Raw genomic sequence first — 17061 nt, 5'->3', positions numbered from 1 at the left:
AGGATTTTTGCATTGATGTTCATCAGGGATATTGATCTAAAATTCTCTTTTTTGGTTGTGTCTCTGCCAGGCTTTGGTATCAGGATGATGTTGGCCTCATAAAATGAGTTAGGGAGGATTCCCTGTTTTTCTGTTGATTGGAATAGTTTCAGAAGGAATGGTACCAGCTCCTCCTTGTACCTCTGGTAGAATTTGGCTGTGAATCAGTCTGGTCCTGGACTTTTTTTGGTTGTTAGGTTATTAATTATCACCTCAATTTCAGAGCCTGTTATTGGTCTATTCAGGAATTCAACTTCTTCTTGGTTTAGTCTTGGGAGAGTGTATGTGTCCAGGAATTTATCCATTTCTTCTAAGTTTTCTAGTTTATTTGTGTAGAAGTGTTTACAGTATTCTCTGATGGTAGTTTGTATTTGTGTGGTGTCGGTGATGATATCCCCTTTATCATTTTTTATTGCATCTATTTGATTCTTCTCTCTTTTCTTCTTTGTTAGTCTTGCTAGCTGTCTATCAATTTTGTTGATCTTTTCAAAAAAACAGCTCCTGGATTCATTGATTTTTTTAAGAGTTTTTTGTGTCTCTATCTCCTTCAGTTCTGCTCTGATCTTAGTTATTTCTTGCCTTCTGCTAGCTTTTGAATGTGTTTGCTCTTGCTTCTCTAGTTCTTTTCATTGTGAGGTTAGGGTGTCAATTTTAGATCTTTCCCGCTTTCTCTTGTGGGCATTTAGTGCTCTAAATTTCCCTCTACACACTGCTTTAAATGTGTCCCAGAGATTCTGGTATGTTGTATCTTTGTTCTCATTGGTTTCAAAGAACATCTTTATTTCTGCCTTCATTTTGTTATGTACCCAGTAGTCATTCAGGGGCAGGTTGTTCAGTTTCCATGTAGTTGAGCGGTTTTGAGTGAGTTTCTTAATCCTGAGTTCTAGTTTGATTGCACTGTGTTCTGAGAGACAGTTTGTTATAATTTCTGTTCTTTTACATTTGCTGAGGAGTGCTTTACTTCCAACTATGTGGTCAATTTTGGAATAAGTGCGATGTGGTGCTGGCTTCTCTGCAATTTCTAATGACTACTAGACTATTCTCCAGAGGCATGTTTTTCTCCCAATTTTTTTTCTTTATGGCCTTTTTCTTTTTTCTTATTTTTCCCCTTGTCCCCACTTCTGTTTTCCTTTTCCACTATGTAGACCTTAGACTTACCAGTGGCTTCCACATCCCCTACAAGGGGCATATAGTATCAGAAAGACCACTCTAAACCCTGATAACAACAAAGTTTTGCTTTCCATGAGTTCTGGAGAGTTGAGAAGAGACATTCTATGCTGATGCTTACATTTGATTTCCCAAGAATAACCCTGAAAACTGAAAAGAAAATTACCTCCTTTCTCTGTGGCTTGATCCCTCAGGAATACATCCTGTATTCTAAATGATGGTATGTGTGAATCTTTGTTTTAGTACATGTTGTGCAATTGATAGGGGTTACGAGCTTGTTAGAAATTATGAGTGTATTTACAAAGAAGCAAATTGAATAAAGTTGTGATCTGACATCGCAGACCCAAATCTTTTCTGCTTTTCTTCTGTCAGGCAAGACTTAGATTTTTGCTTTAACAACTTCACTCAGGAGTAAGAAAGAATTTTTTCATGAAAGATGAAGCTTTTTATTTTGTACCGATCCATTTACTTCTTTGCAAATCTCTGCTCCTCTTTGATATTTCTTTTTTTTAAGTCCAGGTTCCAGGTTTATAGGAATTATTTTTAATCAACGCACCTCTCCTTCTGGCCAGACACTGCAAGTGTAAGACGATTAGTCACCCCTTACTAAGTTGTATTTTTTTTAGCAATTCAGTTTCATTTAGCATTTTTGTTTCTATTTTGCTTCGACTCTAGATTGCCAAATACAAAGGGTTATTGACCTGGTTGGAAAAATACCGATTACCTTTCTTCTGTAAAACAAACTTGTGTTTCCATTACATTCTCTGTCAGGAGCTCATCAGTTTCATTAAGTCCCCAGAAGGAGGTAAGCATTGGTGTGCGTGTGTGTGTGTTTGTGTGTGTAGAAATGTAGGAAGTCACATTTCATAATGATCTTATGCCTGTCAGTACTATAGTAATATTGGCTGAATTTATAGATATGTGCATAGCTCAGCCCATGTTATGGCAATAGGTAAACTCTTAGCTGGAAATATTGGTATCTAGAGAAATATGCAGGAATCTGATGGACTGCGCTCTTTATCTCACTGTAGTCAGAAATGAGAAAATTAATGGTGGCCGCAGAACATAGTAAAATTGCCTAATCTAGAACCAACAGATTTCACCACCTTCATTACTACCATCTGGTTTAAGCCACCAGAATTTCTTACCTGGTTATTGAAATCATCTCTTAATTTGTCTCCTTGCTTTTACTCTTGCTCTCTTGCTCATAGAAGCCATAGTGAGACTTTTAAAAATTAATTGGTGGTGGTGCTGGGGGGACTCCTAGGAAGATGATGAAATAGGAAGCACTAGGAATCTGTTTCCTCATCTAGACAACAATTGCACTGGCAGAATCTATATGATGTCAATATTTTGAAACTTTAGAGTCTATTGAAGCTTGCAACTTTCAGGGGGAAAGTTTAGACAGCAAACTGTAGTCGATCTCATTCAATTTCAGCTCTTTGCACAGTAGCAGCTACTTATGCTCAACCCCAGCCCCATGGCACACAGTCGTGCACATGTTCCTGGGGCAGCTTACAGGAGCTAGGGTGGGCAAAAAGAACCTTGTGTTCCAAATATTAAGGATCTGTGATTTGATTGCTACTTCTGACCACAGAAGTCCAGGCAAAGACGTTGGCAGTCATTGTTGTTGGACTTTCCCATTGTTGTAAGCCCCTCTCCCTCTAGCTGAAGTGATTTTTAGGAGATTTACAGAGCTGACATCTTCCCCTTTCTTCATTTTTCTCTCTTTTTTTTTCCTTTTGGGAGGCAGATCTTAAGGATTAGGGCATTCAAAAACAACTGCATATATGGAGAAAATTAGAAAGTAACTGCCTATGCTAAAAGAAAGCTGCAGGCTTGGAAAAGATATAAGAAGACAAGTTTACACCTCAGGCCAATTCTTGGCACAGAGATATCCTACCATAATAATAAAAAATTAATAAAAATAACAACAACAACAAAACCCCAGCAAACTCTGTGAAAAGGAGAGAATCTGATTTCCAGAGTTAATACATCATTAGGTTCAAATACTCAGTTTTTAACAACAACAACAACAACAAAAATCAGAAGGCACACAAAGAGGAAAGTATGGCTAATTTTAAGAAAATAAAGATAAACCTAAAGAAGTTGTCCTTAAGAGAGTTCTGATGGCAGATCTACTAGGTAAAGACTTTAAAACAACTGCCTTAAATATGGTCAAAGAGAAAGTCGGGAAAGTGATAAATGAACAAAATGGAAATATTAATACAGAGAAAAACCTTAAAAAAAAAGTAATTCTGTAGCTGAAAAGCATGACTAAAATGAAAAATCTACTAGAAAGATTTAAAGGCAGATTAGAGCAGGCAAAAGAAAGAATGAGTAAACCTGAAGATAGGACAGTAGAAACTATTAAATCTGACAAACAGAAAGAAAAAGTTTTAAAGAAAATTGAACAAAGCCCTTTGATGGGACTTGTGGGGCACCATCAAGCAGTCAACACACACACATTATGGAAGTCTAGAAAAAGAGTAGAGAAAGAAAGGTGCAAAGAGAATATTTGAATATATAATGGCTAAAAACCTCTCAAACTTGATGAAAGACATGAATATAGACATCAAAGAGCCCAATGAACTCCAAGTAAGAAGAAAGCTGAGGGAGCTTTCCTGCAAGAAATGCTCAAGAGAGTCCTGCAGGGTGAAATAAAAGAACACTAGACAGTAACTTGAAGCCATATGTAGTAAAGATCTTAATAAAAATAAATTTAATACCAACATCATAATAAAAATAATATTTAAAAGTTATTATAATATTTATAACTGTACTTTTTTAAGATTTAAGAGATTAAAATATGTTTTAAAAGAATAACTGCTAGTCTAAAAGATAGTATGATTGTAACTTTGGTTGGTAACTCCACATTAAATTTTGTTTTCCACATAATTTAGGATGTTAATGCACGTTAATGAATTATTAGTTTATGTTTTGGGGAACACAATATAATTTTGTGACATCAACAACCAAAAGAGGTGGAGATAGAGCTGTCAAAGAAGCAAAGTTTTTGTATGTGACTGAAATTAAGCTGGTATAAATCAACTTAGAATGTTATAAACTTACAATGTTAAATGTAATCTTCATGATAACTGCAAGGAAAATAGCTACAGAATTTACACAAAAGGAAATGACAAAGGAATTTAAGTGTTTCACCAAAAAATCAATTAAACACAAAGGAAGACAATAATCCTGGTAATGCAGAACAAAAGAGCTATAAGGTATATAGAAAGCAAAGAGCAGAATGACATAAGTTTCTTCTTAATAGTAAATTACTTTAACTGTAAATGGATTAAACTCTCCAATAAAAAGACAGAGATTGCAAGAATAAATTTTAAAGCAAGATCCAATTACATGCTGTCTGTAAGAGACTCACTTTACAGTCAGAGACATAGATTGAAAGTGAATGGACAGAAAAAATATTCCATGTAAATAGTAACCAAAAGAGAGCAGGGGTGCCTATAATGATATCAGACAAAACAGACTTTATTTAATTAATTTATTTTTATCCTGCAAAAAATAGACTCCCCTTCCAAGTAGACTTTAAATTTTTTTAAAAAGTTTACAAGAGACAAAGAAGGATATTACTTGTTAATGCAAGGTTCAACATATCAAGATGTAACAACTATAAACATCTACACACCTAATGACAGACTCTCAAAATATATGAAGCAAAAATGGACAGAACTGAAGAGAAAATAGACAATCCTAAAATTATCATTGGAGACTTCAATACCCCACTCTTAATAATGAATAGAATAGTAAGACAGAAGATAGGTAAGGAAATAGACACTTAAACAATATATTAAACTATCTAGATCTAAGATATATACAGGACACTTCACTCAACAACAACAGCATACACATTCTTCTCAAGTGTACATGGAACATTTTCCAGGATAGATTATATATTAGGCCAGAAATTCTCAACAAATTTTAAAAGATAGCATAAAAGTATCTTCTCTGACCACAAATGGATGAAATTAGAAATAAATAACAGAAGTTAAAGTAGAAAATTCACAAAATTGTGGAAATTAACACAGTCTTAAACAATGGATCAAAGAAAAAATTACAAGGGAAATTAGAAAATACTTAGAGATAAATGGAAATGAAAATATAACAAAATTATGGGATAAAATAAAAGCAGTACAATGGGAAAATTTATAGCTATAAATGTTTACATTTTAAAAAGAAAAATCTCAAATAACACAACTTTACAACTTAAGGCTCTAGAAAAAGAACAGCAAATTAAACCCAGAGCTAGCAGAAGAAAAGAAATAAAGATTAGAGCAAATAATGAAATAGAGAAAATCAATGAGATCAAAAATTGGTCCTTTGAAAAAGTCAGCAAAATAAACCTTTAGTTAAGTGGATTAAGAAAAAGAGAAGACTGGCCCGGTGTGGTGGCTCACACCTATAATCCCAGCACTTTGGGAGGCCGCGGGGGGACCAGCCTGGCCAACATGGTGAAGCCCTGTCTCTACTAAAAATATAAAAATTAGCCATGCATGATGGCGGGGTCCTGTAATCCCAGCTACTCATGAGGCTGAGGCAGGAGAATCACTTGAACCTGGGAGGCGGAGGTTGCAGTGAGCCACGGTCATGCCACTGCACTCCAGCCTACGTGACAGAGCAGGACTCTCTCAGAAGAAAAAAAAGAAAAAAGACGACTTAATAATTACTAAAAAAAAAAAAAAAAAAAAGACTATAAATCACTACATTCAAAATGAGTCTGGCCATGATGGTTCATGCCTATGATCCCAGAACTCTACAAAGCCAGGGTGAGAGGGTTGCTTGAGGCCACAAGCTCAAGACCAGCTTGGGCAACATAAAGAGATCCAGTATCCACAAAAAATGAAAATAAAAAATCCAGACAGGTGTCATGCACCTGTAATTCTAGCTAATTGGGAAGCTGAGGCAGGAGGATTGCTTGAGCCCAGGAGTTTGAGACTGTAATGAGGAGTTTGATCATGCCACTGCACTCCAGCCTACATAACAGAGCAAGACCCTATCTTAAAATGAAAATAAAATGAAAGTGGGGACATTACTATCAATTCTACAGAAATAAAAAGGATTATAGAAGAGTACTCTGAACAACTGCACACCAACAAATTTGGTAGCCTAGATGAAATAGAAGGATTCCTAGAAACACATAATCTACCAATGCTCAATCAAAAGATATAGAAAATCTGAGTAGACCTATAACTAACAAAGAGATTAAAATGGTAATCTAAAATCTCCTGACAAAGAAAAGTCCTGGACCTGATGGTTTTACTGGTGAGTTTTACCCCTAACACTTAAAGAAGAATTAATACTAAACTATTCTTAAACTGTTCCAAAAGATTGAAGAGGCAGGACCACTTTCTGACTCATTCTTTGAGGCCAGCATTACCCTGATACTAAAGTCAAACAAGGCACTATAAGAAAAGAAAAGTATCGACCAATATTCCTGATGAACATCAATGCAAAAGTCTGCAATGAAATACTAGCAAATCACATTCAACAGTATATTAAAAGGATTAAATAAACACCATGCCCAAAAGGGATTTTTTTTCCTGGAATGCAAGGACACTTCAATATATGAAAATGAATGAATGTAATATACCACATTAACAGAATGAAAGAAGAAAACTACATGATCATCTCAATAGGTGCAGAAAAAACATCTGACAAAATCCAACACCCTTTCATTAAAAAAAAAATCCAATAAACTAGGATTAAGAGGAAAGTATCTAAACATAATAAAAGCTACATACAAAAAACCCACAGTGAACATCATACTCAATGACAAAAAACTGAAAGCTTTTCCTCTAAGATCAGGAATAGGAAATGCCTGCTTTCACTACTTCTATTTCACACCATACTGGAAACTCTCACCAGAGCAATTTGGCCAAAAGAAGAAGGAAAAATAAGAGACGTCGTAATTGGAAAGAAAAAGGTCAAATGATCTTCGTTTGCAGATAATTTAGTATTTTATAGAAAAATCCAAAGATTACACACACACACACACACACACACACACACACAACTGTTAGAACTAAGAAATGAATCCAGCAAAGTAGCAGGATACAAAGTCAACAACAACAAAAAAAATCAGTTGCACTTCCATACACTTACAATGAACAATCTGAAAGGAAAATTTTAGGAACAATTTCATTAACAACAGCATTAAAAAGAATAAAATACTTAGGAATTCACTTAAGGAGGTGAAAGACTTGCACAATAAAAACTACAAAACATTGCTGAAAGAAATTAAAGAAGACATAAAAAAATGCCTCCCATGTTTATTTATGGATTGGAAAACTTAATGTTGTTAATATGCCAATACCACCCAAAACAATCTACAGATTCATGCAATCTCTATCAAAATCCCAATGACATCTTTTGCAGAAATAGAAACGTCAATCCTAAAATTTCCAAGGAACTCCAAACAGCCATAACAATTTTGAAAAAAAGAACAAAACTGGAGGACTCACCTTCTGATTTCAAAACTTACTACAAGTTTATAGCAATCAAAACAATGTGGTGGCACAAACACAGACATATGAAAAGATGGAATAGAATAAAATGCCTGGAAATAAACCCTCACATGTATGGTAAAATGATTTTTGACAAGGGTGCCAAGACCATTCCACGGGAAAAGGACGATCTTTTCAACAAATGGTCCTGGGTAAACTGGTTGTCCACATGTGAAATAATGAAATTGGACCTTTACATAACACCATATATGAAAATGTACTCAAAATGGATCGGAGACTTAAATTTAAGGCATAAACAGCAAAACTCATGAAAAAACATACGGAGGGCAAAATCTTCACAACATTGGAATTGGCAGTGATGTCTTGGATATGACAGGAAAGGAAGAAGCAACAACAAAGAATTGGGTTTCATAAAAAATTAAAAAATGTGTGCATCAAAAGATATTCTCAAAAGTAAAAAGGCAGCCTAAATAATGGAAGAAAATCTTCAAAATCCTATATATGAGAAAGTATTGATATCCAGAATATACAGAGAACACCTAAAACTCAACAACAACAGCAAAGAGCAACATGATTCAAAACTAGGGAAAATACTTAATTAAACAACACATTCCTCCAAAGACAATATACAGATAGTCAATAGCACATGAAAAGATGCTCTACAGGACTAATCATTAGGGAAACACAAATCAAAACTATAATGAGATACCATCACACACCCCGTGTGTACCAAAAAAAATAAGATAACAAGCATTGGTGAGGATGTGGAGAAATTGGAACTCTTTTGCATTTGTTGGTGGGACTGTAAAATGGTACAAACTGTGGAAAATAGCATGGAGGTTTCTCAAAATTTAAAAATAGAATTACCATATGGTCCAGCAATTTAACTGCTGAGTATATACTCAAAAGAATTGAAAGCAGGGTCTGGAGAGATATTTGTACATTCATGTACATAGGAGCATTATTCGCAATAGTTAAGTGTGGAAACAGTCCAAGTAACCATCAATGGTTGAATGGATAAGCAAAATGTGAGATATATATATATATATATATATGCAATGGAATATTATTCAGCCATAAAACAGAAATTATGACAGACTATGACATGAATAAAACATGTAGACATTATGCTTATTGAAGTAAGCCAGTCACAGAAAGACAAATACTATATGATTTTACTTATATGAGGTACTTAGGATAGTCAAAGTCATAGAGAAAGGAAGTAGAATGGTGATCGTCAGCAGCTGGGAGGAGGGGGGAAATAGGGAGTTACTGTTTAATGAGTAAAGAGTTTCAGTTTTGCAAGATGAAAAGAATTTTGGAGGTGGATGGTCATGATGGTTGTACAAAATTATTAATACACTTAATGCCACTAAACCATACATTTTAAAATAGTTAAGATGGTAAACTTTATGTTATATGTTTATGTTATTATTCTCCCACAATAAAAATATTGGAAAAAATGTATTTCAGATCACATTATTTCCTCACTGTCTGCACTGCTTCTCAACACCTCCAGTACTACCAATGACTCCTGTGTCAATGAGAAATTCAGCACCCCTACAGTGATCTTCAAGATCCTAGAGAGCTGGCCCCATTTCCTCTCTTACATCATCTCCTCCTACTTCCCTCCTCTCACTCATTCCATTCCAGTCACACTGGCCTCCTTGCAGTTCCTCAAACATGCTGGACACATTTCCACTTAAAGGCTTTGCACTGGCTTTTTCCCCTACCTGGAATGCTCTTTCTGTAGATACTCACATGGCTCCTTCTCTCACCTCCTCAACTCTTTGTACAAATCTTGTCTCCTCATTGAAGCACTTACCAATTTCTTTTATCCTGCTCCCACATTTTTTCTATTCTGATTATAACCTTCAACCTCACTAGATAGTGTTCTTATTTATTATGCTTATTGTGTGCCTGTCTCCTTCACAAGAATACAGACTCCTTGGAGGCAGGGATTTTTTGTTCTGTTTGCTGATGTATATCAAGCACCTATATTGGTGCCTGATACTTAGTAGGCATTTAATAAACATGTATTGAAAGAATGAATGAATAAAATTTTCATCTAAAGTTGAATTAGTCACTTTTGGCTCACTAGCCAAAGGAAACTGAATATGTTTCACCCTAGGCAAATTTAAGATTCAGGAGTATTCACAAAGTAAAATGTTGTAAGAAATCACCTGCTATATTCAACTAACCCCCTTCAATATATATATATAGGTAAAGTTGGATTAAAATGCACACTAAGGGCAAAGTCCCTGTCAGGTTGAGACTGTAGAAGGGAAGGGGCTTCGATTGGAGGGTGTTTATGAACTGTGAATTGTGCACATTCTTGTGTGTCCCTCCCATGAACCTTAACATGTGTCACCGGATGATGCCTAGCTTCAAAGCACCACATAATCTGGACCCTATTCATCTAACTAGTCACAGTTTGTCCTCACCACACTAAACAAATGGGGGTCTGCCAGTGTGCAAGGCTGGGAGAGGGGCCAGGGGAAGAGTTCATTCTTTCTCTCTTATGGTGGAATTTTCCTGGCAGCCAAGATGATGAGATGGAAAAAGGCAGACCAGTGGCTACTCCAGAAATGCGTTGGCGGGGTCAGAGGGATGTGGCGCTTCTATTCCTACCTCACAGGCAGTGCAGGTGGGTTCTTGGGGTTGTTTCTGGGGCTTTTGCAAGTTCTTAATGGTTTTCAGGTTGCCCTACGCCCCAGTTAACAGTTATGTGTGTCTATGGTGAATATAAAAATGTTTAATAATGCAGTTTGGATAATAATCTTTGAAAACTGAGGTCCATAGTGTAGGTTAAGGGAAAAGCAGTCAGAGTACCTTTTACTCATTTATTCATTCATTCATTTAACAATATCATTGAGCACTGCTATGTGGCAGCCACTGCACTGGTAGCTTGGGTTACAAAGGTGAACAAGAGCCGTAAGTCCCTGCTTCACAAAGCTGCTATTTTGGTGGGGAGACAGACAAGGAACAAGTAAACAAATCCTGGTAATGGGAGTGATGGGAACTGGCTTCTGTGCTATTGAGTCCAGTAGTTTCTGGGTTCTGGTAGGCTGGTAGCTGGCCCTGGCTGACACTCCAGCTTAAAAACATTAAGTTTTATCCAGGCCTTAGCCCTAATTTTAAGGGTGAAATCCTGGATTTCCAGGGAGTAGGTAGGGAAGATCTAGATGGACTACGTCTTTCACTTTGCCACTCAGAGTTCAGGCCTTGCCAAGGTTTAACGAAAGGGGATGTAGTCTTTGACATCTTTTGGCTCCAGTGTCCTTCTGCGGGCCATTCTCAGTCCATGATCTAGGAAATGTGTTTTTTTCCCCCCAATCTTCATTTTTTTGGACAAAATTTAATTATTTCATAATCCACCCCCAGAGTCTTGCAGTTTTCCCTCCAGTGATGGTTTTTCTAACAGGCGCAACAAAAAGTCAAAGGATTCCCGTGCATTAAGCCTCTTCTCCCCATGCCTCCAATTCTCCCCAACAGTAGAACTTTTCTAGAGATGATACCTTGAACCAATCACCAGGAATGATGATTGATGCAGTGGAACAGGCTGGTGGGGGATGTCAGCTGATTCACCCAGATGCAACCACCAAAGGGGCAAAACTAGGGTATAGCTCTGTGCCTCTTCTGTCTCACCTGTAGGTGAAGAATTGGTGGATTTCTGGATCCTTACTGAGAAGATCCTGAGCATAGATGAGATGGACCTGGAAGTGAGAGACTACTACCTGTCCCTCCTCCTCATGCTGAGGGCCACCCATCTGCAAGAGGGCTCCAGGGTGGTAACCCTCTGCAACATGAACATCAGTAAGAATTATAAAGCATATTTTGAGGGGGATGCAACAAAAAAGTAAATCCAGTGTCTAATAATCCTCAGTCTCCTTCTTTGCAGGAAACCCCACCTTCTTTCCATCTTTGATGTGTCAGAGATGCTAGTGGCAACCCCAACCCTTAACCAGGAAAGTGTTGAAAGACACGAGTTGTCCTTAAGCTGGCACTTGCCTCTCCGTGAGATATTACCTGCCAATGAAGGCTGATTGGAAGGGAGGAGGAGGAATTGGGGCAGGATACTTGAAAAGCACCTGTAACATTTAAGCCTACATACTTTTGTATTTTATTTTTTTAATTGGGATTCTCTAGAACAAACTGCAACCCACCAGCCAAATGCAGTGTACGTGGCCTGCGAGCTAAGACCATTTTTACATTTTTATAGGACTTTTAAAAAAAGAAGGAAATTTTATGTGATTAACAGAGCCAAAATATTTACCAGCTGGCCCTTTACATAAAAAGTTTGTCAACTTCTTCTCTAGAACGTAAGATTTATTTATATTTGTTTGTTTATTGATTAAATGAGGAGGCATTCCTAACTTGAATACAGATATGTTCCAAAAGATGTGCAGTTTGGGATTATTCACACTTCTCTCCACTCACATAGGTAATTGAGAATTGACGACATTAAAATCAGGGCTAGTTCTACTTATCCAAACCTCTTCATCAAAAATCCTGTTCAGACATAGATGTCTCTTGTTCTTAATCATTTTTCTTGTGCTTTTGCTCTTCTTTGAAGTAACATTTAATAGTCTAAAGAGTAACTAGAAGAATCCCATAACATGGCTTATTTCTATGGAGAATAAGATAAAGGGATCACTGTGTGCTGAGAAAACCATAAAAATGTGTCGACTCTATATTTTAACTATTCATACTCCAGGATTGTGTGAGGAACTAATAAAATGCTATACAAAGACATTTGAAAAAATTTAAAAACCTCTCCAACATCATCATCACTGCCATCATCACATCATTTTCACCCATCATTTCTCTGTATTATTTCCAGAGTCCCTCCTGAGCATCTCCATCTGGCATCCCAACCAGTCAACCACTAGGAGGGAGATCCTGAGCTACATGCAGAAAGTGGCTCTGTTCAAACTCCAGAGCTACTGGCTTCCCAACTTTTACACCCACACCAAGATGATCATGGCCAAGGAGGAAGCATGCCATGGTCTGATGCAGGAGTACGAGACTCGCTTATACAGCGTTTGCTACACCCACGTAGGAGGGCTCCCTCTGAACATGAGCATCAGGAAGTGCCACCACTTTCATAAACAGTACTCAAGCAGGAAAGCCAAGAGGAAGATGTGGCAATTGGTAGATCCTGACTCTTGGTCTCTGGAAATGGACCTCAAGCCAGATACTATTGGTACGCCCCTGCAGGAGACATGTCCTCAAGAGAAAGTGGTTATACAAATGCCTTTCCTGAAAATGGCTTCTTCAAAGGAAACAAGAATCAGTTCCCTGGAAAAGGATATGCATTGTGCAAAAAAATCCAGCATAAAGAATAAAGCCAAGAGCCACCTCCACATGGAAGGCCTCTTTGAGACAAGGATCTCTACTCACCTGAGGACCGTCACCCCCATCATCCATCACTCCTCCAAGATGACAATTCAGAAAGCCATCAAGCAAAACTTCTCTTTAGGATACATCCCCTTGGCCTTGTGTGCTGACTCCTTTGCAGGGAACCCTTTCCGGGACCATCTGAAGAAGCTGAATTTGAAAGTGGAGATCCAACTTCTTGATCTTTGGCAGGACCTGCACCATTTCCTCAGTGTCCTTGTGAATAACAAGAACAATGGGAATGCAATCTTTCGTCACTTGCTGGGTGACAGAATCTGCGAACTCTACCTGAATGAGCAGATTGGTGCACACTTACCACTCAAATCCCAAACCATTCAGGGCCTGAAGGAACTGTTGCCTTCTGGAGATGTCATCCCCTGGATTCCCAAAGCCCAGAAGGAGATTTGCAAGGTAGGCCATGCCTCACAGAAATGAGTTAGTATCTGGCAAGTTAGGACAAACTGACTAAAAATCCCATCTGGTCACCTATACTGGCTAAGTAACTACATAATTACCCACATAAACCTTCACATATTGAAGAGTTGGTTGTTCTGTTAAGGCAGGGGTCCCTAGACCCTGGGCCACAAATCTGTATCAGTCCATGGCCTGTTAGGAATTGGGCCGCACAGCAAAAGGTGAGCAGCAGGTTAAGCAAGCATTACTGCCTGAGCTCCATCTTCTGTCAGATCAGTGGCAGCATTAGAGTGCAAACAGTATTGTGAACTGTGCATATGAGGGATCTGGGTTGCATGCTTCTTGTGAGAATCTAATGCCTGATTATCTGAGGTGGAACAGTTTCATTCTGAAATCATCCCCCCAGCCCCTAGTTCACGGAAAAAACTGTCTTCCACAAAACTAGTCCCTGTGTCAGAAAGGTTGGGGACCACTGTCTTAAGGCACACATTTTGCAACTTTCCCCAGATCGGCCAAAAACTCTAAAGCACAGTGGAGGTGGGGAGTGGTTGATGTCCATTCCTTCTTCACTTTCTTGTTATATGAAGCCTCCCCAAACCATGAACCTCAGAGTATTCTATGAGGAAAGTTTTAAATTTTTGTTATAAACATTATGTATTGAAAACAAGGTCTCCCTTTACTAGACTAGCCATCAAGGAAAAGTCCAATTAGGATGAGTTTATTCTCCACGATAGATCATGTGCTAAGTCACAAAAAGGTCTTAACAAATTTAAGATTAAAAATACTCCATTGCCAGATGTGGTGGCACATGTTTGTAGTCCTAACTACTTAAGAGACTGAGGTGGAAGGATCACTTAAGCCCAGGAGTTCAAGGTTACATCTATGATCACACCACTTCACTCCAGCCTGGGTGAAAGAATGAAACCCTGTCTCTAAAATAATAAAATGAAATAACATTACAATTTTTTTTTTTTTTTTTTGAGACAGAGTCACGCTCTGTCACCCAGGCTGGAGTGCAGTGGCGCAATCTTGGCTCACTGCCACCTTCCTCTCCTGGGTTCAAGCAATTCTCCTACTTCAGCCTCCCGAGTAGCTGGAATTACAGGCGCCCACCACCATGCCCACCTAATTTTTGCATTTTTCTTAGAGACGGGGTTTCACCACATTGGCCAGGCTGGTCTCAAACTCCTGACCTCAGGCAATCCACCCCATCAGCCTCCCAAAGTGCTGGAATTACAGGCGTGAGCCACCGCACTTGGCCACAAGTATTTTTTTTTTTATTAAGTGCAATGGAGTGAAACTAGAAATCAAGAATAGAAAAGGAGTGAAACTAGAAATCAAGAATAGAAAAGGGGAAAATTTATAAATACACAGAATTAAACAACACACTTTTAAACAACTAGTAGCTCAAAAACAAAATCAGAAAGGGCATTTGAAAATAATTGAGACCAATGAAAATAAAAACAACATACCAAAACTTATGGGATGTAGCAAAAGCAGTACTAAGATGGATGTTTATGGCAATAAATGCCTACATTAAAAAAGAAAAATCTCAAATAAACCACCTAACTACACCTCACAGAACCAGAAAAAGAAGAACTAAACCTAAACTTATCAGAATGAAGAAGAGGATAAAGATTAGAGAAGAAATAAATGAAATGGAGAATAGAAACTCAATTTTTAAAAACATAAAGCTAAGTTTGTTTTCTTAAGCAATAAATGAAATCAACAAATCCTTAGCTAGGCTTAAAAAAAGAGAAGATTCAAATAAATAAAATTGTAAATGAAAGAAGAGACGTTACAATTTATTCCCACAGAAATAAAAAGGATAATAAAAGACTATTATTAATAATTACACACCAATAAATTGGACAACCCACAAGAAATAAACTTCTAGAAACATACAACTTACCATGACTAAGTCGAGAAGAAATTGAAAGCCTGAACAGACCAGTAACAGTTAAAGAGACTGAAGAAGTAATAATAAACTTCCCAAAAAAGAAAAGCCAGGGACAAGATGGCGTCACTGGTGAATTCTATCAAATATTTTAATAATTAATACTAATCCTTCTTAAACGCTTCCCAAAAATGTAAGAAGAGAGAACATTTTCAAAGTAATTTTATGAGGCTAGAGCCACCCTGACACCAAAGCCAGACAAAGACACAAGAAGAAAAGTAAACCACGGGTCAATATCCCTGAGGAAAACAGATGCAAATATTCACAAGAAAATACTAGCATGGCCAGGTGCAGTGGTTCATGCCTGTAACCCCAGCACTTTGGGAAGCAGAGCTGGGAAGACTGCTTGAGCCCAGGAGTTAGAGACCAGCCTGGGCAACATGACAAAACCCTGTGTTTATAAAAAATAAAAATATTATCTGGGCATGGTGGTGTGTGCCTGTGGTCCCAGCTACTTGGGATACTGAGAAGGGAGGATTTCTGGAAGAATTTGAGGCTGCAGTGAGCCATGTTCATGACACTGCATGTCAGCCTGGTGACAGGCAAGATGCTGTCTTTAAAAAGAAAAGCAAAAATTACTAGCAAACCAAACACAACAGCATATTAAAAGAATTATACATAATTACCAGGTAGGATTTATCCCTGGGTTATAAGGGTGGTTTGACCTATGCAAATCAATCACTGTGATGCAACGCATTAACAGAAGTAAAGATAAAAACCACATCATCAACTCAACAGATGCCAAAAATTACTTGACAAATTTCAAAATATTTTTCTCTCAAAAATTACATATATAAGGAAGGTACTGCCACACAATAAAGGCCATTTATGAAAAGCTTGCTGCAACATCATACTCAATGGTGAAAAGCTGAAATCATTTCCTCTAGCATCCAGAACAAGCTAAGGATTCTCATTCTTGCCCCTCCTGGTCAACAGAATACTGGGAGTCCCAGCCAGAGCAAGTAGACAAGAAAAATAAAAAATAAAAGGCATCCAAATATAAAAGGAGGAAGTGAAACTATATAGACAAAGTAAAACTATCATGCCTCTGTTTGCAGATGACATGATCTTATTTGTAGATAACACTAAAATTACCACAAAAAACTGTTAAAACTAATAAGCAAATTCAGTAAAGTTGCAGGATAAAATCAATATTCAACAACAGTTGTGATTCTATACACTGACACAAAACCTGCATACAATTTTTCACGCTGGATGCCCGAATTTACATTCCTGTTTGTGGGAGTGTAAATTGGTGTGACCAGTATGGAAAACAGTATGCAGGTTTCTCAAAAAATGAAAAGTAGAATCACCTTTTGATCCAGCAATCCCACTTCTGGGGATATATCCAAAGGAATTAAAATCTGCATCTTGAAGAGATATCTGCACAATCATGTTCATTGCAGAATTATTCACAATAGCCAAGATATGAAAACAACTGAAATGTGCATCAAAAGATGAATGGGTAAAGAAAATATGGTGTACATGGTGCAGTACTATTCAATCTTTAAAAAGAAGGAAGTCCTGCCTTTTGCAACAACACAAATGAGACCTGGAGGATATCATGCTAATTAAAATAAATGAGACACAGAAAGACAA

General features: G+C 37.5%; 1 protein-coding gene across 1 annotated transcript in view; it reads left to right on the top strand.

Annotated features, from left to right (window-relative positions):
- Positions 1-17061, top strand: part of RGSL1 (regulator of G-protein signaling like 1) — a 107884-nt gene that overhangs the window by 15499 nt on the left and 75324 nt on the right. The window contains exons 4-6 of the mRNA XM_011942119.1: positions 1882-2011; positions 11346-11507; positions 12535-13502. Coding sequence (XP_011797509.1) covers positions 1882-2011; positions 11346-11507; positions 12535-13502 — 1260 coding nt within the window. The remainder of the gene's footprint in view (positions 1-1881; positions 2012-11345; positions 11508-12534; positions 13503-17061) is intronic.

The sequence above is a fragment of the Colobus angolensis genome, unplaced genomic scaffold, assembly GCF_000951035.1.
Source record: "Colobus angolensis palliatus isolate OR3802 unplaced genomic scaffold, Cang.pa_1.0 Scaffold206, whole genome shotgun sequence".
In the NCBI taxonomy this organism is placed as follows: Eukaryota; Metazoa; Chordata; class Mammalia; order Primates; family Cercopithecidae; genus Colobus; species Colobus angolensis.
Note: the sequence above shows the minus strand (reverse complement) of the source record. Positions and strands in the feature narration are given on the sequence as shown.